Source organism: Drosophila ficusphila, unplaced genomic scaffold, assembly GCF_018152265.1.
Source record: "Drosophila ficusphila isolate 14025-0441.05 unplaced genomic scaffold, ASM1815226v1 contig_414, whole genome shotgun sequence".
Taxonomy (NCBI): domain Eukaryota; kingdom Metazoa; phylum Arthropoda; class Insecta; order Diptera; family Drosophilidae; genus Drosophila; species Drosophila ficusphila.
In genome coordinates this window covers 18161750-18184761 of record NW_025064328.1, presented here as the reverse complement: position 1 = coordinate 18184761, position 23012 = coordinate 18161750, and the positions used below count along the sequence as shown (strand labels likewise).

Sequence of the window (23012 nt, the reverse complement as noted above, 5' to 3'; positions counted from 1 at the left end):
TTTGCTTATCAAATTAAACTTCAAAATAATCGCATACATTTTTACACCACCGCTTAAAACATACGTTTTTTGAGCTTTTCTAACCGATCCCTTTAGTACAATGTTGACTTATTTGTTTTTCAATTCGCATTATAAACCTCAAGCATGTAGGCTTTCTGTCAAATTTATAATATATATATATTTAAGGTCTCAGTGGAGTCCGTCTATTTCTTGTGATATTTGAATTAGTGCGCAAATATCCCGATAACCCACAGTGCTATCGACTGTGGGTGCCATCGCTGACAAGCAGAACACGCGCCCATCGCTATTGCGTTTCGAATATTCCATTTATACGCACGGGCACGAGATTTGTTCCGAGCAGCTAGAAACTTTTAAATTATTGCACAAAATTATAAGTGAACGCCCCGCGCCCCTTCACCCACTTGGGGACCTTGTTCGTTCGGCGGCGGCCAGAAATACCGGGGAAAGTGTCCGTGAATCGCGAAGTTTTCCCAATGAAGCGCTGAGATCGGAACGACCGACAGCAGCAACAACAACGAAACAGAAAAGAACGGATAAAGAAAACACACCAAAATGCTAGAACCGCCGAAATTCATTGAGAATGATTGCTACAACGGCAGCCGGACCTTCACCTGGTTGGCGGATATGGTGGGGCTATCGGTGGACTTGGTGAGTATTACTATCTGTACTCCAAAACTCCATGGGTTCTTTAATCCCCACCCCCACCTTCTCTTTACGAATCGGGCGTGTGCACGTGTGCGTGTGTATACGCGTTTGTGTGCCAATCATACGGGATAAAAATGGCTGTATAAATCTCAGGATTTAAGAACAATGCGGTTCCTAAAGGACGACGGAAAATATTCCTAAGATAAGTTCTTTGGAAGCATTAATTTACCTGGCAACTGCTAAGTGAATTAATTATACTACCGGTTTTCCAAACACAGTTCCCGTATAAAGTAAACAAGCTAAGAGCGGACTGTGTATTTATTTTAGAAATTCATTTTTGTGTACAAATTATTGTAGTATTTTTGGTAAAGTTGTGCTTTAGCGGCTTTTGCTAAAAACGGGCTAGGAATGTTTTTTTTTTTTTTAAGGGATACCTTGGGGCCTAAACATTAATAAAAAAAATGGCGGAAAGCGTAAATTTTAATTATTTATGTGTTAAAACAGCAATTATCACTGCCGCGAGACAACCCGTTTTAGAACATTGCCATGTTTTTCAAGCGAAAAACTTTACCGCGAAAAATGTATTGTGAATGAAGAGTGCTGCAATTGAGTGAAAATTTAAAAACAAAAGAAATTAAACAATTTCACCATGTCAGACACTGCCAATATTAGTACTGAACGATGTAAAGGTTGCGAAATGACTCAGAGTGATTTTATAGTACTGAGTGAATACCCAGGAAAGCTATGGCCAGTTGCTTTTTTGCTATTTTTACAAATAAATAATTAAAAATCAAGCTTTCCGCCACTTTTTTATTAATGTTTAGGCCCCAAGGTATCCTTTAAAAAAAAAAAAAAATAAAATTCCTAGACCATTTTTAGCAAAAGCCGCTAAAGCACAACTTTACCGTATTTTTTTTTTTTGTTTTAAGTTCCTAAATTTCAACAATATTCCGGATTTCTAAAGCCGGGGTGCACTGTACCTTAAAGTTGTTAGATATTTACATTTGCTACATTTGGCAGCTAATCGAATTTGGCATTTCGTTTTTATTTTCCCTACTTTGTAGTTTTCTAATTTAATTTAGACAACTTGAAATGTGAAGAGCTTATCACTTGACAAGAATTGTCTGTGGAATTTTCCATGCCGCGGGCTGTCTAGCGTAAAATTTTAAAATAACTACCGTTGTGACTGACGCACCGTTGATTTCGCTAAATTTAAAATGTTTTGCATCACTTAATAGTGCGGTGTGGGAAGGGGTGGTGATTAATCTCCTCGCAGAGAGTGTCGCACAGGCACACTTATTACCTCTCTCTCGTTTCCCCGCTTTACATCTCATTACCCCCAATATACAGCCATGGACAGATAAATAGCACAAATGTAAAATCAAATGTTTTCTTCAATTTATTTTGTTATTAAGCGAGCTTTCTCTGGATTATTTGAGGTCTTATATATTCCGTACTTTTGCTTATCAAATTGTGCCAAACAAAATTTTATTACATTTTGTCATTGCTTTTTTATTATGGTTTGAACAAATCAGCTTCCATTTGATGTGGTCACTTAAATAGCACACATTGGTCTTACACGTATTTTTCAAAGGGTAAAAATTTAATACTAATTTTTTTTTGTTATATTTATTAAAGATGAGACTTAATTGAACTATTTTCGTGAAAAAATTAGCCGCGTTATACATTGTACTCTCAAAAAAGGACATTTAGTAATGAACTTAGTGAATCCGGCAAAACCGTTGCTGAAATTGCAGAAATTTAAAAATTATCTGCAAAAATTGTTATTATTGTCAACAAAATAGAAAGGCAGAGTAACTATTATACGATTAAAAACCAAATTCGGAAAAATTTTCTTGAGAAACGATCAAACACACCGAATGACTCACAGTGCGGGATACAAAACTTGATCCTATTTTAATTTTTGTCAAATTGGAAATGATTCTACCACAGAATATAACCTCAATGTGTCCAGAGAACTGGTTTCAAGAAGAATAAACAAAGTTTCACTTTTTTAACGCATTGGAAAAAAAACGCCATACTTGACAAAGCCCCACATCGAAAAAATCTAAACTTTTGCTATGGCGCACAGGAACGAGTCAATGAGTTTTTGGAGGAATGAACTTGGAACCGATGAAATTAGTATAAATAGGGTAGAACTTGATGGAAAAACCATTATTAGTCGCCCTAAAGTCCAATTCCTGAACCACAGATGTACCACCAAAACCATCAAACATGCAGAAGGAAAAATGGGGATTTGGGTTGCGTTTTCCTGACCTGGCTTTGACCCAATAGTCTCATCCAATGGCTTAATGGGTCGATTACAGAACTTGGATATCCTGCAGAAGGAAATTGAGCTATTGGTTATTTAAAATATGCCGGTATAAGGGACTTTTATGCAATTTAACAACTCAAAGGACACTGCTGGAGTCGTTAAAAAATGGCTGTAGGACGAAAAAATTGATATTTTGGATTGGCCGAACCAAAGATTGAATCAGAATACCATATTAAGCGTCTGCATCACAGAAAAATTTTGAATTAGTAATGAGAAATTTTAAAATTTGGATGAATTTTGTGCAGGAATCCAAGAAGTTTGTAAATCTATCTGCAAGGACTCTTGTCGAAAGCTGGTGGGAAGGATAAGCCAAAGGTGTGAAGCGGTAGAGCTTTACGAAGGATTCAACACCAAATAAAGACGAAAAGGACCTCCGGTTTAAAAAAAGAAAATTTTTCAAAATGTTGTGCTATTTATGTGTCCATGCGATTTGGAGGCTCTTCGACAAAAAAAGCTATAAACTTTGTTCTATCGTCAAATAATTTACTATTTTTTAGTTATTACAGAGTTTACTTAATAAACTATGGAATCACTATATCCTTTATCCCGATAGGCTGCGTTTTCGATAACATATTGGACATTACTCCTCTTTGACTGATTTGTGCTATTTATCTGTCCATGGCTGTAGCGTAGTCCACTCGTTTGCCGCAATGCGATTTGCATAACTGCAGCTGGCATATAGAAATGTGATTCATACTGAGGCATTTTCTGGCCCAAATCAAGTGACATACACGTTCGTAATCGACACATTTTTCAATTCCGATGACCTAATGCCAACATCCGATGTAAGGAAAACAAAAACGCGCACACTAACAGTAACCCGTGTTAATTCTGCTATCTCGCAACTGTCTTTATCAAGAGCTGTGCGAAATCCAATTTGACTGACTTGGCTCCAACTATATACATATATATCTCTTATTCCCACTCTGCGTCCAAGATAATTGAATTTTTAGCGCTTCTTTTGTTTGCAAACAAATATCAACAGCTGCCTGTGTATTTGTAAACCGTTTTTTAGTTGTTTTGGCTCAGCTGATGTAGACCCCATGAGTCAGTCAGTCGGTCTTTTTAAACCAAAAAACGGTGACTGGTGGGTGTAGTTAACCGAGCAAAGCTAATAAAATTTCATAGTAAAAGTACCGCGTTGCATTTTTTTAATTAAAATTATGTTAAAATATATTCCTTAATATGTATGTATGTTTGTTTATGTAAATAAAATACCATCTTTAAGTTTCTTTTAAGTGAGAGTAGACCGTACTTCGTAGTATGATTATATGGGTGGGCGACACTATTTTGGAAATCGCTGCGCCTGATATTTTATTCACTTTTTCGTTTTATTACGCTAATTCGCTGCGAAGGCCGCAGCACGCAACTGCGCAAATGCCGGTGAATTGGCCAATTGTACCGTCGAATCGTCCCATGTTAAGGCGTCTATATACATAGTACTTAAATAGGGGACAAATAGTGCTTAATAGGATCGCGAGAGGCGTTAATGGCCAAAGATGAAGTCCCGGCCGGTCAGTTGCTTTTTATTCTCAACCGTTTTGTTTTGCTTTACTCTCTCAATCTTGTGTTCGCCTCCCACGCTCCGACTTTCTTGATACAGTTGCGTTCAAAATAATAGTAGCTTTAGTACAAATATAATAAATTGTAATTCTGTCGGTTCATTGGTAGCTATTTAGATTCGTTAACAAAGTCCTAATCTTTTTTTATTTCTCAAGATTTTCATAACAGCATTCCAAACGCTGATGTCTGTGTTGTTCGATCATTTTATTTATAAACATCAATAAACAACTCATCACGGTTGTGCTTGTTTTACTGCCGTATACATTTAATAATAATATGTTCCAACTTTTGCGTTGCCGTGGAAATATTTAACCGGTTCGAATGATGACATAGGCATTTAAAAAGGGAAAATCGAGACTGTGTAGCCAACAAATATCAATTGAGATTGTAGTGCATGCCAAGCCAATAAAAGGGAAATAATATATAGAAAGATGAAGGGCGAGTCATGCAATTGCTGCGCAGTGCGCACCCCACTTTCCCCAACGCTCCGAAATGCATTTTATGTTATTATAATTTCAGTGACCTTGAGTTTGGGGTGCCGCAGTTGTTTGAACTCGTTGATTTTGCTTTTTCTCTGTTTTGCGGTGTGCGTTATGTTTTTTGCTTTTGACAGCTGTTTGGCGCCTCTATCTGTTGTTTGCATACCCTTCACTTTGGGTATATCAAATACACAACAAATCAGAAATGATTTACGCTGAAGTATTAATCTTGAATTAATTTCTTTCATTTTTCCCGTTTGTTTTGTTTTCATGTTTCTCAAACGATTACCATATCTCTGCATTCTTAACTAATTTCGCAATTTGTTTTTTATTTGCGCCCTGCTTGTGTTTTGACTTTTGATTTTATCGTGCGTTCGCCTGAAGCTTGGGTATATCTTTTGCGGGTTCTTCCATTGTTTTATTTATAGTGATCACGCCACTTTTTTTCGGTTCGTTTATTGCCACCCCTTGCCGACTTGCGCCATCCTACGTACAATATTTGGCAATGGGGAATACAGCATGTTAATCAAATGATTTATGATTTGTTTTCATTCGCAATGCACGTGGATTTATCATATTTGCTTGCACTATTGATTGAGATATTTAATCAATCCAATCATATGGACTAACACAATTAGTTATTCAGACAGTTTTTGCACAAAATAGCAACCTTATTTATTTGGTACAAGCTTTATTATCTTAATTCTTAAGCTCTTTAACTTGGTTATAAATCTAAAGTTTTTTAATGCTTTGATCTGTTTGCGTTTCTGCTTTTGTCGTTAACAATTTGTTGTATTTTGTTACAAAGGGTAATAGCTTTCATAGGAAAACCTTTGGTGCATAACAGTGACATCTCTTGGTTGAAGAGAGGGCTAAGTCAAGAAACTTAAGCTAAACTTGTAGCTAAGGAATCCCGGTGAACAATGGCAGATGAGTACTCAGAAATTGCTGTCGTTGCAAACCATGTTGCATTGTTGCTGGCCGAAACCATGGAAACATCTTATCTTGACGTGCAGATGGCTGCCTACCCATAATTACGGAAACAATGCGCCTGAACGGAAGATGAAGGGCTGGGTCCACACATTTGACTTTAAACTGTTTGCCTGTCCGATAGACAATATTTGTCGTGTTCATTTGGTATATCAAGTATATATTGCAGGATGTTGAATGGGAATATCTTGGTAATTGGAATTCGCCATGTGGCTTTTAGACTGCGTGCCCCGAAATTCGATTTATCGTCATTCTCTGCACCTGAAAATGTATATGGCCAATATAGTTATTTCAACTCGAGCGCAGGGCAGGAATGCCAGTATTGTGTTCAAGGTCTCCAAAAGAAACGATTTGCCTGTAATTACGAGTACAATAAGCGTCCCCTTCTCTTTGTCCAACCAGCTAGGAAGATAATTTCCGCATTATTTCCATTCGCGCAGAAGCCCTGTCCTTTAAATATAGTGGTTATAAGATCGAATAACAATTGTATTGTTAATAATAAAACAACTCATTTAATAAAATATTATTTTATAAATATCCAAACCAACAAGTGTTCACTGACTTGTTGCCCTTTTTTGTGTTTCATCCCAGCTGGGAACCATAATTCTTGAGCAAGATTTTCCTTTCGTTTGGCTGTGCTTAAGCCAAGTCGCTTGGGCTGAGGCAACAAAGAACCGGTTTTCGACCAGCGGCATTGCGAGCCCACTTATTGCGCATGAGGTATTCGAATGATGATTACAACATGCGTCCGAATGGGAAAACTGCTGCTTCGATGGCTATTCTTCTTGCTATAGTGATTCACCTTGTAATCAGTTCGATACCCAAAGGTCTTTAATCTTAACTTGGCGGTTACAGCCTTGTAAATTGACGGACTTTGCTGCTCTGCCCGACTTGTCACTAGCTATCAGAAATCATGGCAGGGGCGCCTTTGTTTTTGTCCTATGGCGTGAGTGTGGCTTGGGGGACGTGGCCCCTTTGTGGGAGCTACTTCCCGATAAACAAAGGCAGATAATGTACGAGTATATCTATATAATAAGGGTACGCGTTATCGGCAAACGGTTGAAACGGTCGAAGTGTGCCTGCCCATTATGAAACTCAACAGCGGAACTTGTAAGATGCTAAAAAAACATGTTAAGATAGCCGCTGAAAGAGAAATTAAAATACAGTGCGTTGCAGTGGTGTATTTCATTTAATTCCTGGAATCACAATTCGATTTTTCAAGGGAGAGTAATTCCCAGGAGTAAAACCAATACAATCATCTCATTTAAGTTCACGGATATTATGCGGTGCTTGCATAACATAATAATAATCAATAGAAGCTTTTTGGGACCACGGTTTCAAATCGTACAAGTGCATTAAGTAACTTCGTTGAACACAATTTTCTGCACTTTGCAAATTGGCAAAATGTTTTTGAAGAAATGTAGAATGTAACATGTAACTCGGTAGCCAAAAACATTGCACCCACTCAAGGGTATGGGTATAAAAAGATGCTGCAGGTGGGTTAGTTGTCAGAGCACCGAAGCGAAAGCGGTAAAGTAGCCAACAGCAGTTAGTTATCCTTTTGCGCCGCCTGAAATATTCGATGAATCTGTGTAAGTGACTTCTTAAAAGTGTTGCGGGCCTCGTCGTTAAAGTTATCCCTTGCAGCAAGCCTTTTCCTTCTGGCCCTTGTGGCATCTGTGGCTGTCAGTGCCGGATCTGCCCGCAGAATCAGCAGGCCAAAGCCAAAGCCAACTACGCCTCCTTGCGTGCGGACGACCACTCCGCCATGTGAAACGACAACTCCACCATGTGCGACGACAACGACCACTGAAGCTCCAACGACAACAACAACAACAGTTTGTGCTCCAGTAACAACGACCACTGAAGCCCCAACAACAACGACCACCACCACTACAGAAGCTCCAACGACAACAACAACTGAAGCCTGTGCTCCAACAACAACGACCACCACTGAAGCCCCAACAACAACGACCACCACTGAAGCCCCAACAACAACGACGACCACCACTACAGAAGCTCCAACGACAACAACAACTGAAGCCTGTGCTCCAACCACAACGACCACCACTGAAGCCCCAACAACAACGACGACCACCACTACAGAAGCTCCAACGACAACAACAACTGAAGCCTGTGCTCCAACCACAACGACCACCACTGAAGCCCCAACAACAACGACCACCACTGAAGCCCCAACAACAACGACGACCACCACTACAGAAGCTCCAACGACAACAACAACTGAAGTCTGTGCTCCAACAACAACGACCACCACTGAGGCTCCAACAACAACGACCACCACTGAAGCCCCAACAACAACGACGACCACCACTACAGAAGCTCCAACGACAACAACAACTGAAGCCTGTGCTCCAACAACAACGACCACCACTGAGGCTCCAACAACAACGACCACCACTGAAGCCCCAACAACAACGACCACCACTGAAGCCCCAACAACAACGACGACCACCACTACAGAAGCTCCAACGACAACAACAACTGAAGCCTGTGCTCCAACAACAACGACCACCACTGAGGCTCCAACAACAACGACGACCACCACCACAGAAGCTCCAACGACAACAACAACTGAAGCCTGTGCTCCAACAACAACGACCACTACTGAGGCTACAACGACAACAACCACTGAAGCCCCAACAACAACGACGACCACCACTACAGAAGCTCCAACGACAACAACAACTGAAGTCTGTGCTCCAACAACAACGACCACTACTGAGGCTACAACGACAACAACCACTGAAGCCCCAACAACAACGACGACCACCACTACAGAAGCTCCAACGACAACAACAACTGAAGTCTGTGCTCCAACAACAACGACCACCACTGAGGCTCCAACAACAACGACCACCACTGAAGCCCCAACAACAACGACGACCACCACTACAGAAGCTCCAACGACAACAAAAACTGAAGCCTGTGCTCCAACAACAACGACCACCACTGAGGCTCCAACAACAACGACCACCACTGAAGCCCCAACAACAACGACCACCACTGAAGCCCCAACAACAACGACGACCACCACTACAGAAGCTCCAACGACAACAACAACTGAAGCCTGTGCTCCAACAACAACGACCACCACTGAAGCCCCAACAACAACGACGACCACCACTACAGAAGCTCCAAAAACAACAACAACTGCACCCTGTGCTCCAACAAGTACATCTTCATCCCCCGCTCCTCCTAGGCCTTGCCAGCCAAAAACTACGCCAGCGCCACCTCCCCCTTGCGATCCCACCACTACAACCCCGCCACCTTGTGAACCAGAGACAACCACACCCGCCTGCGGATCTGGTGACTCGAAGCGTGATAACAGTGTCCTCGATCAAGTGATTGCCAAGCCAATTAAGGATCTCCTTGATGGTTCTAGCAGCTCCATTAGTAAACCTGCTCTTCCGATCGGAACCAGTGCCATGTGCGTTGGACGCGCCGAGGGTACTATTGTCCAGGATCCAAATCACTGCAGAAGGTACTACGAGTGCCGTGCCGGTCGCCGCTTGCTGCGCAAGTGTAACTACGGTTTGTGGTACGATTCGGAGGCAGGGGAATGCCTTCCGCGAAGCGAGGTTCTGAACTGCCCGGCCCAGCGCAACTGAGACTCTCAGCCGTCTTGAGTCAACTGGGATGAGGCCTGAGATTGCAATGCAACTTGTATCCGTAACCAACAGTAACCACCTACTCAATAAACAGCATATAAATCATATATAAATATAGTGAATAAATCGGCACTTAATCTTAGTGAACAACTGAATACCGATTCACACGAGAGCCACCGTCGAATTTTAAGCGGTTGTAGATTAGAACAAGGGTTACTTTAAGAAAAATTGGGAGCCGTAGATTTTACCGCTATCTTAATTTGAGCCATTTCTTCTAGACTTGTGAATAGTAATCTTGAAAATGCGTTTCAAATTCAAATTCTGAACTAGTTATAGATTTAATTACATGCCACCTATCTCACAGTTAAAGTACTACAAAATCAAAGAATAATAAGTAAACTGCGCATAAAATATAAAGTGTGTTAATGTTAGACCTCTTTTAAGTCATTGACTCCATAATCGTGGCAATCAAATTGTTAATTAATGAATGCGATTACATTAAGTATTTGATTTGAGCGTCGTATGCTGTTTGTGAATGTGTACGAGATTACTCGTGTCTATATAATAGCACAATTTTGTGTCTGTGAGTACGGCAAGCAAATTGTAAAAGTGTCTGTATGATAAGGGCGCCTCGAACCCAGAGTCGTCGCATCCGCTTGGCTTTCGGTAATGATGTTGTCCACAAACAACGCCCGAATTGGTGTGAGGTCCCCCACAAGACCCATTCTTATCGCACCTTATCGAGGGCAGTTGAAAATGCGTTTCAGGGAATAGGAATCAAGTTCAAAGCGTCAAGCAATTGATATCAATTAAACGGCACTCGACCGTTCTAATTTGAGTCCCCCCATTTCTTATTCATTGGCACGGGTCCGTGCGAAAAAGCAAATTAGCGGAAAATAACACCGAAACCCCTCGGTCGGTCTTCAATGGCAATAGTTTTTGCGCAGAGATCCCTTTAATTTTCCTAAGCATTTGCATTGGAATAGAAGCCAAGGCTAATGGGGGTCAGCAAAAGTGGAGGAGAACGAACATTGATCACATAGCGTGATCGTGATCGGCGATCGCCATGATCAAGTGCGCTGGTTGTCGAGCACTTGTGGCCGCAATTCTCGATGGGGGTTGTGGTGATCTGGGATGAGGTGAGTGGGGGATGCTGTTCTCGCATTTCAATTGCAAGTCTAGCTAAACATGTGCTCGGGTTTTTAATGAGTCCAAAGATTTCGAATAACTTATAGAACAAGTATTGTTATGAACATTAAAAAAAAAAAAAAACTTTCTTAATTTCATTCCAATTTCAATAAAACCTTATTCTCCGCATTGCAGGTAAACTTTTTGATTTGTCAAATATCGGCTCTCTTTTTGGCCTCGCTCTTCCGGTCCGTTCTGCATCCTTCGAAGGTGTCCAGCAAGCTGCGCCACACGTTCGCCCTTTCGATTGGCCTGGCCTTCGGCTACTTTTGCTTTGGCCAGCAGGCAATCCACATTGCCGGACTGCCGGCAATATGTTACATCGTCATCCGCACCCAGGATCCGCGCATCGTCCAAAGGTAATCGTCACTTGCCACTGATTCTGAGGCCTTCAGCTTATTACTTTTCATTTCAGAGCCGTCCTGCTGGTGGCCATGAGCTATCTGCTGTGCGTGCACCTTATGCGCCAGCTCTACGACTACGGATCCTATGCCCTGGACATAACCGGGCCCCTAATGATCATCACCCAGAAGGTGACCAGTCTGGCCTTTAGCATTCACGATGGCTTCGTGCGGCGGGATGAGGTGGGAGTGCAGTAGTGATATTATTATCAATCATGGGCCTAATATCTTTTTTCTTCGCCTGGCAGGAACTCACCAAGGCCCAGCAGTACCACGCCATTCGCAAAATGCCCACGGCCTTGGAGTACTTCTCGTACGTTTGGCACTTCCCAAGCATTTTGGCAGGTCCTCTAGTCTTTTACAAAGACTATATTGAGTTCGTGGAAGGCTACAACCTTTTGAGCAGTCCCCCGGGCAACGTAAGTTTAATTATCTTCTCACTTAATTAAGAACTAATCTCCCTTTTTCCAATTTAAAAACTAAAGATTCTAATGACGCATTGTGCTATAATTGCTTATACAAAATAATTGCTTTTTAAGAATTATAAGGAAAACAATCAACTCTAATTCTCAGGGAAATCTGGATACCAGCAAGAGAGAAGTAGTGCTGGAGCCTTCACCTACTAAGGCGGTGATTCGTAAAGTGGTTGGCAGTCTGGTGTGCGCGTTCATATTCATGAAGTTCGTGAAAATGTATCCTGTGAAAGACATGAAGGAGGACGACTTCCTGAACAACACCAGCATGGTTTACAAGTACTGGTACGCCATGATGGCTACCACCTGCATACGCTTTAAGTATTATCACGCCTGGCTCCTAGCGGATGCCATATGCAACAACTCAGGCCTCGGTTTCACTGGCTACGATAAGGAGGGCAATTCCAAGTGGGACCTGATATCCAACATCAATGTGCTGTCGTTTGAGGTGGGTATCTCCGTCCATTGAAATTAAAGGCGTTTTTTAATTCTGTCTCCTTTCTTAACAGTTTTCGACGAACATGCGCGATGCCATTAACAACTGGAATTGCGGAACTAACCGTTGGCTGCGAACGCTTGTCTACGAGCGGGTGCCGAAGCAGTACGGAACTCTCCTCACCTTCGCCCTCAGCGCCGTCTGGCACGGCTTCTATCCGGGCTACTACCTGACCTTCGCCACCGGTGCCGTCGTTGTGACGGCCGCTCGCACCGGCCGGCGCCTCTTCCGCCACCGCTTCCAGAGCACGCAGGTCACACGAATGTTCTACGACATCCTCACCTGCCTGATCACACGCGTCGTACTGGGCTACGCCACATTCCCATTCGTTCTGCTTGAATTTATGGTGAGTCTGCTAATCGAATCATCGAATCTTCGAATACACTTAACACATTTAATTTTCTTGTCTTACAGGGCAGCATCAAATTGTACCTGAGATTTTATTTGTGCCTTCACATCATTTCACTAGTGACCATATTTATTTTACCCATGTTTATTCGCGGCGAACGCCGGGTTCGCACGAGTGGCGGTGAAAACGGCCAGTTGGCGGGCAGAGGCAATGTCAAGGATGCCGCCTTGAAGACGACCGCAAACGGGGAGTCTGCTGCCGCCCTGACCGCTGACAATGATCTCAACGAGGATAGGGAGGACGACAAGCACGCTCAACGTAAAGTCAACACGCCCACACACCAGCAGTCAACTGCTGTTCTACACAACACAACCGAACAACAGCCAATCGAGCAACCGAACAATGTAAACCTTCGACCACGCCCACAGCAGCAGAAGCAGCCACATCTGGAGAAGAAGCCGATGATCAGGTGCGCACGCGACGCAGTTAGTGTGCCCCATGACCAGTGCGAGATGGACCAACTGTCCAGCAAGCTGAAGGAGAAGATCGACGCGGAGACCAAAAACATTGAGGATTTTATTGATAAGACTGTAACCGAGACCGTCAGCGGCATTGTGGAATTCAAAAAGGATCTGATGCGGGACATCGAGTTTCCCAAACTAAAGCTGCCCGGCAGCAACGGCGCTGCCTTGGAATCTTCCACGACCGGCGGTCTCCGCAAACGCAACATATCCTCTGTCCATGACAATGGCACAGATTCTGGCAATGCTCCCGCCGACCTCCATCATCCGCTCGAGGAAAACGGCGCCGCCTTCCTGAAGAAGGAAATCGAGGTGATCAACGCGGTGGTGCAGCAGGCAGTGCCGGCCGTGCTTAGCAACGGTCATGCAAAATAGTGGCATCGATCAGCAGGTGTGGGAAGACCGAACCAAGCAACGACAAAGAAGATGACACGGCAGGGAATGGAGGCGGCCAGGGGACAAAATGGGTGCTGCACCTCGGATTGGCTGATTAATAGATAAATTGAACTGACAGGTTTATCCGACACGCACACGATATACGCACACTACACGCTCACACACAAACGGCAGACACTCTTTGGTTTCACTTTGAATGGAGTACTTTTAGTTGATAGTCGTTTAGAACACAGATTGTTTACACTGAAGTCCAAGGCGGCTTATAAGCCAAATAATAAATAAGATACACTTTTATATTTGGTATACCAGCAGCCAAACCTATGTTCAAATTAACTAAATGTGCACCAAAACTCTAATTGTTGTTGAAAAGAAATCTATGTACGTTTGTAGATGTTTATTTGTTAAGTACCATGTCCTGAGGCGAACAGTGCGTTTTAAAGCTAGTCCCTAGACATATCCACTGGGATAACCCAAAGTTGATCAAGCCAAGCCAAACGATAGAAGATCTTTAATCATCCAAATCTAGCCGACTGAACCCAACTGCAAAACTTTTTTACGAGTTGTTTTAACAACACCAAAATAAGATTTGAAACGCGCTGTTTGCATCGTGCAATTTGATAGAATCCATATATATTTAGGTAAACCAGCATATGTTGAAATATTTACCATATAGTCTATGTGCGAGCAACTAAACCAATTTTCAAACTTCAGTACTATTGTAGTTAAAATCCCGCCCGAAAGAACCGAAAACAAATCGTCAACGTCACGTGACAAGTAGAACCAATGATATCCTCTTCTAGCAAAAGAAATGTAAAATCCACGGGGCTCGCAAGCAACAGCTTATTAACAAATGGATTCAGAAAAGGCACAGACAAGACTGAATGACTTCAGTTTTTAGTCAAACCCCTCAGTGAAGAATATCTATTTCTTGTTGTATTTTCAGCCGACTGTCATTTGCGAGCTCTGCGAAAAACAAAAGTAAACCAAATCTTAACTTTAGACTGAAACTATTGACAAGTACTAAGCAACAAAAAAAAAAGAAAGACAAAAGCCAAGCAATTTGTGTCTAGCTAAAGTTAGTTAGTAAGCCGTCAAGTTGTTTTTGATATTCAATTTAATCCAGTTTTTGTACAACTGCGCGAGTGTGTCTGGAAAGGATATTCCAGCCAGCTTCCATATATACTTCCCAACGCGGCATTTTAGCTGGTCCACATCTTTTTGTAAATGTTCGTGTCTCCCACTTGTGGCTTCCTAATCCGTAGCTCTTAGGCAAGCACTTTATATACCATTTTTGTTTTCCCTTTTATTTTGTTAGTTCCAATAAATGTTTCCGCAACAAATCCTCACATATAAACGATATATTTTTATATTTCTTGTAAAACCAGAACGAAAACAAAACCACTCTAACCGTAAGAGAAATCTCGCACATTTGTTTCGATTGATTGTCGAGAAAATCTCGATATGCAGTCCAGTTGCATCAGATATACAAACCAATTTAAGCATTGATATTCGACGAATAAATCGTGTATGTGTAGCTGTTTGATTTCATTTATTGATGAAAAAAAGGGAAATTAATTTTTCATAATAGGAAAATATATTTGTTTATCCATGACCATGTTCAATGTTTTCATACAGCTGAAATCTTATATATGTATAAAACTGAAAAAAATAACGTGGAAAACAAATTTTCTAAAATTCTAGACTGCCGGTTATCTTGTAGAACTCGTCCTCTCCGCGAGATTTCAATACGCATAAGTGTACTGCTTGGCACTTGGCCGTACCGAAGTCAAAGTCCCCGAAGCGCTTTAGGATTTCGCGGGCATCGAAGGAGTCGCCGGACTTCATCGCCTCCTTGCGATAGCGGTTGTTCATCAGAGTCATGTGAAGTTTAATAGATTCACGTTGATTGTTGTCGGTGGCGCAAAGTCCGGTAGTCTGAAAATGGGCTAGGCATTGATCCGCGAACTTCTGCAAGCCAGAAGATTCGACGCGACCGTACAAAACACGAGTGGAGCTGGGATCGTCGTTCATGATCTCCAAGCCCTTGACTTTAATATCAAATGGAGTGTTGAGGTCAGCCAGAAGCGGACGACAGGCCTCCAGCTCATCTAGTGCCTTTTTGCGCTCATCATCATCTAGAAGAACATAGACCCCTAGAGTAAGGTGGATGGAGCGCTCCGAGATGAATAGCTCCTCATCAATGCCTGGCAGCTGGGCCTCCAAAATGCTTTTCTGGAAAGGGAGTGCATATTTAGAAATGATTATTACCATTTTTTCCAATGCTTTTGTACCTTAAGTTCTACAAAACGATCTTTTACTTCCCCAGAGTTTAGAGCCACGGCCAAAAAGTGGGTGGGCTTCATCCTCTTTCGCAGCGAGGTGATTATATGACGGATTTGCCGCAGTGCACCACATACATGGCTGCGTTGCTTGGCTCTGATCAATATGTCGTTTGAAATTTCGTTATGACGTGGAACGTAGATCTCTGTTCTGGTCTCCTCCTCGATGCGCCGTTTGGTGGAGCCTTTGAGGCCTATTAAGCCTCCGTAGAATGATCTGCGAGGAACTATTTTATAGGGACTGTCATTCTCTTCTATAACTTTACCTACTTGGGCACATGAAGCGCTAACTTAAAATCGCCATTTGGCGACTCCTCGATGTTGCAGGCAGCTGGATCTTCCTCGTCATCGTCTTCACCATACAAATCTGGGAGAAGAAATATGTTTATGATGGATTAAATGACAAAGATAGCCACTTACCTGGCTCCTCGTAGGCCTTGTTTTCCCTTTTAGCCATTTTATTTTGGCCGTTCCACTTGTCTCCTCCGAAATCTTCGTGTACCATGTTTACTCTATAGCGCCGGTTGTGGCTCATTTTTTGGACAGGCGGGGATACCACTTCGCGACTCATTATAACTTAAAAAAACCAAGGAGCATGTATTCAGGGGGATATCCCGAAAACGAATGAACTTCCAACCAAAGAAAAAAGCCGGCAATGTTGACAAGTTCATGTGCAACAACTTAACGTCGGAGATTTAGCGGCGATTGGGGAACGGTTGGGTTTGAAACACGAGGCTGTTTTAATTTTTTTATTTCTCATGGTAGTTAAGAAAAGAAAAAGCCGGCGAAATACGTTGGGCTTGCTCATATTTTAGGCATTAATTTGGCTCCCCAAATTAAATCCACTCATAGATCATGTACCAAAATGAGCGTTAAACCAGCTGAAAGAAGGAAAAAATACCAGATTTAAATAAAGATGATGCTTTGGCCACATTGAAAGTTTGTTATTGTGCACGTGCGTGGTTTGTTTTCAGCGGTTGTTGCGAACTTAATAATTTTTAAATAACAACCATGCCCGCCGCTCCCGCAGACCGCAGCAATGGCAAGCAGACGGAGCCCCACAAGTCTTGGAAGAAGGTGAACGAGGAGCGGAAGGCGCTGAAGCGCCAGCGGAAGCAAGACAAGCTGCTTAAGGAGTTGAACCAGGCGAAGGAGGCGGAAAGTCGAGCAGAGCAGGCTGCCAATGGAGCCCAGACAAAGAACAGGCCTAATCCATCCACCTTGAGCATAGCCGTGCCCGGCTCCATACTAGAGAATGCCCAATCTGCAGAGTTGCGTTCCTATGTGGCAGGACAAATAGCCCGTGCCGCCTGCATCTTCCGGGTAAACGAGGTGATCGTCTTCGACGACGTGGGCATAGCCACTGCCCGCGAAACGAAGCGCAGCTACGAGCCGGACGCGGAGGGAAGTGGAAGTGGCACGGTGCGCAGCAGTTCCCTCCAGCTGGCCCGCATCCTACAGTACCTGGAGTGTCCGCAGTACCTGCGCAAATACTTCTTCCCGTTGCACAAGGACCTAAAGTACTCGGGGCTACTTAACCCCCTAGACACACCGCATCATCTCCGGCAGCAGAGCAAGTTCCGCTACCGCGAGGGCGTTATCTGCGACAAGAAGGCCAAGGAGGGACACAGCTACGCCAACGTGGGGCTGCTCAACGACGTTCTGGTGGACCAGGCCATTGAACCGGGCGTCAGGGTTACTGTTAAAATGGAACCTCCCAGTGGTACGACCTAAATCTTTGTTTTCTGGAGAAAATTCCAATCTTATTGATTTTTTTAACCCCAGAGACCAGCAAAAAGCAACGTGGAACCCTTGTCAGCCCAGATGAGCCGCGTCGGGAAACAGGCGTCTACTGGGGCTACCAGGTGCGCATTGCCCACTCACTGTCGGAGATTTTCACAAAATCTCCATACGATTCCGGCTATGATGTGACGCTGGGAACCTCGGATCGTGGCACCAACGTGCATGAGGTGCCCAACCGATCGTATGGCTTTAAGCACATGCTCATCGTCTTTGGCGGACTGCAGGGCCTTGAATCCGCACTGGCCAACGACGAGAAGCTGACTGTAGACGATCCGGAGCTGCTGTTCGATCACTATGTAAACGTTTTGCCACGCCAGGGCTCTCGGACAATTCGCACAGAAGAGGCCTTACTGATTGCCCTGGCGGCACTGCAGGAAAAACTTCAACCGGAAGTGCCCGACGTTGAGACCGACTTAAGTGATCTGCTACCCAAAAGTGAGGATACTGGCTTACCAGTGCGCCGAGATGTTTTGGTTAGCAAAAAGCAGAAGAAAAGGAAGGTGGTTGAGGACACGACAGAAGCTCAAGTGGATGACGAACCTACACCTCCAAAACCTGTAATCAAAGTGGCTCGAAAAACTGCCAATCCTTTCGCCGATCCTTCGGAGAGTTTAGAAAAATCAAGCCCTGCAGAAGACGACTTTGAAATAGTTTCCTCCACCACAGTTTCTGAAGCACGACAGTCGAGCGCAAATGACGACTTAAGTCGATTCGATTGAAGGAATAGTTGGGATTTTATTTTTGTAAATATACAGATCCATATGTGTTGCCTAAAGTTTCGAGTTTGATTTTATTGTTTTCCCACTAGGCGTTAAACTATTATCTGTATTATATATTCCGTACTTGTTTGCATAACTTGCTAACGCCCTAATAACTTTCTACTTACACACTAAATTAATACATTCAAAAAGTTTCAACGCGAATGTCAAAGCTAGATTTTGGATTTCCGTCTTCAATTAACCGCCCAGCTACTTTACTTACATAAATGTACACTAGAATTTTGCATCCACTCTTTCGAAGCTTAAACATAACATAATAACCTAGTTGTCCCTATAGGATGGACTGACTATCTGTTATTTACACATTGAAAATGAATGTCGGAAAGAGAGTCTTGAACCGTCGAAGAAAGGCCTCACAACAGAATCTCTAAATGTAATATGTTGCCACATTGTCGCTAGTCATGATTAGCTATGGAATCGAGTCCTGGAACCGCGGTTCTGGCAGAAAGTCCTCCTCCAGCTCGATGCGCGTGTCGCTGTGATATCCCAGCAAAGATTCTGTGTCTTCTTCCATATGTCGGATCGGGAATGTCTTGCCGTCGCCAAAGCTAAAGGATGTTGTGCATTATATTCGATCAGGACAGGAATAACATGTATATGGAACAGTTTATATATCATATATATCATACAGGAAAAATGATTAGTTATGAGTGCGCTACTTAATTATTGGTTCATGATTCGGTGCAGTGCAGTGATTCGGAAGCAAGGCGTTTGAACTTCTTTTCTTGTTTTTGGCAAATTAAAAACAAACCTTTGTTGATGCTTTAAGTATATTTTCCATCCATTTCAAGATCGTCACTTGTCGACAAGTTTACTCAATAGAATATGTATTTAGGTATAATAGGTGTACAAAAGAATAAAAAAATACAAAAATCAATTTTCAAACATTAACTAACTACATAAATTAAAATCAAAGAGAAATTCCCGAATTCTGTGTGTGATTAAGTGTACTGAAATCTCATACTTAATATTACGTTTAAGTCTTGAAGATAGGTTGGTATCTACAAGGATGATTGGTTCCATGAATGTGTTTAACAAGGTACAAATGTCTGAGCAGGATAAAGATCTTAACCACCAAGATCTCTCAGTTTTGATTACAAATTTCGATCTATTAAAACAGCGATAAATGCTTGTGTAGTAACAATTACATACTGCTTAATGTTATCTTAGTCGAATGTAGCTAAGTGGTTGTGAATAAAAAATACCCGACGATTTATATCTAAGCCAAATATTGTGGTCCCAGCCCTTTCAACATAAAAGTAGCTTATACTGAACAGTTGATAAATTGCATAGAGGTAACGTATTGGCTTGCTACAATCTGCAATGCTGACAAATCTGGCAGTTAACCCGGCTATATAGTACAAACACATAATACAATGATCTACAGAAACATGACAAATGGGGAAATTCAAACTGGCAGATCTCCATTCAGCGGGCGAGGGGGATTCTTCGCTAAATCGGAGTCTGCCAACGGATGATCCCCGACCATGTCGATGTATACGGCCGCCCCATTGGCTCCTCCCTCCGTCGGCTGACTAGACCTGACTGCTGCCTTGCTGGAGTTGCTGGATGACAGGCCGTTTGCCAGCCGCTCGTCCCGGCTTGGAGATGGTGGCTGCATCGGCAACTGCTGGACTGCCTGCGCGCTGACGCTTCTTACTTGATGAGGCGATTGGTTGTGGTGATAGTTAGTGGTGTCGAGGGGACTAGCGCCAATCAACTTATCTGTCGGATTGCCATCTAACCTGCTGGTGGCCGTCTCCCCCATGGCATCGTACCGCTGGACTGGCGAGGCGGTGGACACTCGACTCTGGTCGCTGGAGGTCGGGTAACTGTAGCCTTCACCGCGACTAGGTGGTGGTATTGCGTTAAACAGAGAGTTTGAAAAAGAAATTATCGTTTTCGAGTTGGTTTTTGTTGTTTGTTTTGTTATTTTTTTTTTACAGTTTAGCTTTTTGTAGTTGTAGCTTTTGTTGTTGCTTGCAGTTTGTTATATAATTTTGTACGAATGTGTATGGACTAATATAGAAATTCGATCGATTGATCTTGTGTGGCAAGTGTTTTGGCTTTTTAGTATTAGCTTGAAGGACACACGGGTTTTCGCAGAATTTCAAACGGGCTTCGGCTTTTAAAATTGGTCACTTAAATCCCGCGAACAACTCGACACTAAGCTGGTTTTTGTTAGGTATAAGTTGCTATCTCTAAAGCTCGCTGGCCAAAGTCTTTTCTTTTTATTTACAAACAGAAACAACGAAGGTAAGGGAAATGAAGTGGCAATTTTGATTATGCTTACAACTAAATTACAAAAGGAGATCGACAACATTTTTTCGTTGCTTTTTTGTTCTCAGTCTATTAAACATACAAATTAATTTTTTCTCTTACACAAATAATAAAGTTAAAAATTGCTTTTGATTAATCTAAAATTAGTGATTTTCAGCAGATTTGCCGTTTAGTTTTAACTTAGCACACAGAACACACATCGAGAATTAGAAAAGGTTTTCAACTACTAAGCATTAGCTGTGAAGCGTGCCTTTAATTTGCCAAGTTGTTAAAAAAAAAACAAAAAGTCGAAAAAAGTAAGTTAAAACAAATAAAACAAAAGCGCACAAAAACAACAACTAAAAGGCGAAAGAGCTTCTAGTGCAGCACGGATTAGTACAAATGGGAATGTGAGTATGCCAAAGATCAGAATAGTGTGCGAACATAATCGAGACATACCTGGAAAAGACGGGCAGGAACCAGTACTGCCAGTCGTCGCCGAACACCTCGCAGAAATTGGCATAGCGACCCAAGTTATAGCCATTTTTATCTGGTCCGCCAACGCGGAAGATGGGAGCTCTAAACGACTCTAAATGGAAAATGAATTAAAATAAATTACTGAATTTAAAGGTATTACTGACTCACCTAACGTCGTGCGATTCACCAGCACCAGGTAGATGTGGTAGCCAAACAAACTCACCAAACTAATGGCAAACATTATGGCAATGAAGAACAGGAATAAGATGTGAAAACGCCCCATTCCGCTGGCATTCAACTGTCCCTGTGCCGAGTAACCATTATTATCGTACTTGGATCAGTAAGTACAAGTAGTTAAGACAACATTACAGCGAAACGAGAGAATATATTTATTAACTAACAGGTCTTGGCATGCAGCGGTTATATAAAAGCGTAAAAATATGGGTTGGTAATAAGAGTAGAAAAATCGGAAACTTACGGCACCTACCTTCCAGAACTCAACAAAGTCGTGGAGCGTGGTGAAGGCCACATACAGGCAGTAGACGAGTGCGTAGCCCAGGAACAGCACGAAGTACTTGTAGTTGTAGAAGTTGACGCAGTTGTTCACCCAGGGGCAGTGGTGGTCCATCTTTAGCACGCAGCAGCTGCACACGCTGCAGTGGTGCGCCCGGTCCGGCTTGATTATCTTACACTTCTCACAGAACCGCACAGAGCCGTTCATTGTGCTGGAAACCAATAAATCCGAAATTAATCATAAATATTGTCTGTTAATTCGGACATTTTTGTACTTCAATTTTTTAATAAATGCTTGGAGTTCGAAGTAAAAATTAAAAAAATCCTCACCGATTTGTGACTGGCAAATCGCGCGCAAAGTTGTTGAGAATGCGTTTCTGAGTGTCGGGGCTGTCGGCCCGGAAAAGTCGAGTCACTTCCTCGTCTGGTATCCGCCACTAAAAAAAGGTAAACAATAGTATTAGTGGGGTTGTCCCGGTTTCTTTAGATAACGGGAGCCGATAAGGCGTGTGATTCACTCACCTGATCCGGTATGCGGCCCACGGAGGTCATAATGGTACGCCAGTAGGACCACATGAAGAGGGTTAGGAAGAGGTGGTAAAACAGCAGCATGAAGATCATGCCAATGTGATTCTGCGAGTTGCCTGCAGTGGCAGGAAAGCGCAGATAAAGATTAAGCTGAAACAAGGCGCTGTACGAGAAACTCACGGATGCACAGCTCCACCACGTAGGCGTAGTAGGACCAGGCGATCACCGCCGTAATGAACAGCACCGGGATCCACTTGAAGACCGCCATGCAAAAGCCACAAGGTGTCTTTCGTCGTCGATGGTCGTCGTTGCCCATTCTATTGATGTGGGCTACTACTTCGGCTACAGCGCGTGTGTCTCGGGGCGTTGGGGTCACCTCCACCTGGAGCTGGAGCGAATTGGGGGTACTCGATAGGGCTTCTATTGTGAGGGCTGCTCCTCCAGATGGGCGCTTCTGTGGCCAATCCAATTTCTTTATCTGCCAGATGATTCACTGGCTGTTGTCAAACACTCTTCGGCGCTATCCGCTGATTGCTTCCCCTTTTCGGGAGGACAGGTGCTGCTTTTCACCTTAACGCAGCGCCATTTTTGTTATTATTTTCCAGTTTTTGTGCTCATCCAGTTAAAATTAACAAAATTTGGCTTGTCAAATTGGAGAAACTAGTGCTGACACCAAACTCCGTGACTGTGGGATACTATCGGTGATTTCCACAGCTTGGCAGCACCGATGATTTTTATGGAACCATTGAATATTTTTATAGCCGGCAAAACGAAAATTAGGATGTACAGCTAACGTTATAATTCAAATTTTTCGGCAACCTAGTC

General features: G+C 42.9%; 5 protein-coding genes across 11 annotated transcripts; 3 read left to right on the top strand and 2 right to left on the bottom strand.

Annotated features, from left to right (window-relative positions):
- Window positions 1-299: 299 nt before the first annotated feature.
- LOC108093695 (lysophospholipid acyltransferase 1) lies at window positions 300-15023 on the top strand. The gene is made up of 7 exons (XM_017193876.2): window positions 300-669; window positions 10989-11212; window positions 11269-11437; window positions 11503-11673; window positions 11828-12175; window positions 12237-12569; window positions 12638-15023. The coding sequence occupies exons 1-7, from the start codon at window positions 574-576 to the stop codon at window positions 13466-13468; spliced, it is 2172 nt and encodes a 723-aa protein (XP_017049365.1). The 5' UTR covers window positions 300-573; the 3' UTR covers window positions 13469-15023.
- LOC108093700 (mucin-5AC) lies at window positions 1614-9807 on the top strand. The gene is made up of 2 exons (XM_017193890.2): window positions 1614-7625; window positions 7681-9807. The coding sequence occupies exons 1-2, from the start codon at window positions 7616-7618 to the stop codon at window positions 9663-9665; spliced, it is 1995 nt and encodes a 664-aa protein (XP_017049379.2). The 5' UTR covers window positions 1614-7615; the 3' UTR covers window positions 9666-9807.
- Window positions 15024-15060: 37 nt separating the features above from the next.
- LOC108093699 (activating signal cointegrator 1 complex subunit 1) lies at window positions 15061-16541 on the bottom strand. The gene is made up of 4 exons (XM_017193889.2): window positions 16249-16541; window positions 16099-16195; window positions 15781-16045; window positions 15061-15721 (listed from the first exon to the last, which is right to left on the bottom strand). The coding sequence occupies exons 1-4, from the start codon at window positions 16397-16399 to the stop codon at window positions 15179-15181; spliced, it is 1056 nt and encodes a 351-aa protein (XP_017049378.1). The 5' UTR covers window positions 16400-16541; the 3' UTR covers window positions 15061-15178.
- Window positions 16542-16757: 216 nt separating this feature from the next.
- LOC108093696 (putative methyltransferase C9orf114) lies at window positions 16758-18406 on the top strand. Its single transcript, XM_017193877.2, has 2 exons — window positions 16758-17551; window positions 17614-18406. The coding sequence occupies exons 1-2, from the start codon at window positions 16840-16842 to the stop codon at window positions 18348-18350; spliced, it is 1449 nt and encodes a 482-aa protein (XP_017049366.1). The 5' UTR covers window positions 16758-16839; the 3' UTR covers window positions 18351-18406.
- Window positions 18342-22875, bottom strand: LOC108093697 (palmitoyltransferase ZDHHC20-B). Of its 7 annotated transcripts, none has more exons than XM_017193883.2 (7): window positions 22368-22875; window positions 22182-22303; window positions 21990-22096; window positions 21625-21871; window positions 21315-21477; window positions 21129-21258; window positions 18342-18958 (listed from the first exon to the last, which is right to left on the bottom strand). In XM_017193883.2, exons 1-7 carry the CDS (start codon window positions 22501-22503, stop codon window positions 18820-18822), a joined length of 1044 nt encoding a protein of 347 aa, XP_017049372.1. In that variant the 5' UTR covers window positions 22504-22875; the 3' UTR covers window positions 18342-18819. The 7 variants fall into 7 exon arrangements, with proteins under 7 accessions (XP_017049372.1, XP_017049373.1, XP_017049374.1 ...); XM_017193884.2 differs by having other exon boundaries at window positions 21315-21450; XM_017193885.2 differs by having other exon boundaries at window positions 21315-21450; window positions 21634-21871.
- Window positions 22876-23012: the final 137 nt, after the last annotated feature.

Excerpts from the sequence above, each read along its gene's own strand:
- LOC108093695 (XM_017193876.2), top strand. The coding sequence starts at position 574 with ATGCTAGAACCGCCGAAATTCATTGAGAATGATTGCTACAACGGCAGC. Across the intron at positions 11,213-11,268 it reads GATCCGCGCATCGTCCAAAG|AGCCGTCCTGCTGGTGGCCA; the intron begins GTAATCGTCACT and ends TTTTCATTTCAG. Across the intron at positions 12,570-12,637 it reads TCGTTCTGCTTGAATTTATG|GGCAGCATCAAATTGTACCT; the intron begins GTGAGTCTGCTA and ends CTTGTCTTACAG.
- LOC108093699 (XM_017193889.2), bottom strand. The coding sequence starts at position 16,399 with ATGAGTCGCGAAGTGGTATCCCCGCCTGTCCAAAAAATGAGCCACAAC. Across the intron at positions 16,196-16,248 it reads CAAGGCCTACGAGGAGCCAG|ATTTGTATGGTGAAGACGAT; the intron begins GTAAGTGGCTAT and ends TTCTTCTCCCAG. Across the intron at positions 15,722-15,780 it reads ATCGTTTTGTAGAACTTAAG|AAAAGCATTTTGGAGGCCCA; the intron begins GTACAAAAGCAT and ends CTCCCTTTCCAG.
- LOC108093696 (XM_017193877.2), top strand. The coding sequence starts at position 16,840 with ATGCCCGCCGCTCCCGCAGACCGCAGCAATGGCAAGCAGACGGAGCCC. Across the intron at positions 17,552-17,613 it reads TAAAATGGAACCTCCCAGTG|AGACCAGCAAAAAGCAACGT; the intron begins GTACGACCTAAA and ends TTTTAACCCCAG.
- LOC108093697 (XM_017193879.2), bottom strand. The coding sequence starts at position 22,503 with ATGGGCAACGACGACCATCGACGACGAAAGACACCTTGTGGCTTTTGC. Across the intron at positions 21,478-21,624 it reads AGTTCTGGAAGGTAGGTGCC|TACGATAATAATGGTTACTC; the intron begins GTAAGTTTCCGA and ends TACTGATCCAAG. Across the intron at positions 20,261-21,128 it reads TTCCTGCCCGTCTTTTCCAG|TCGCGGTGAAGGCTACAGTT; the intron begins GTATGTCTCGAT and ends ACCACCACCTAG.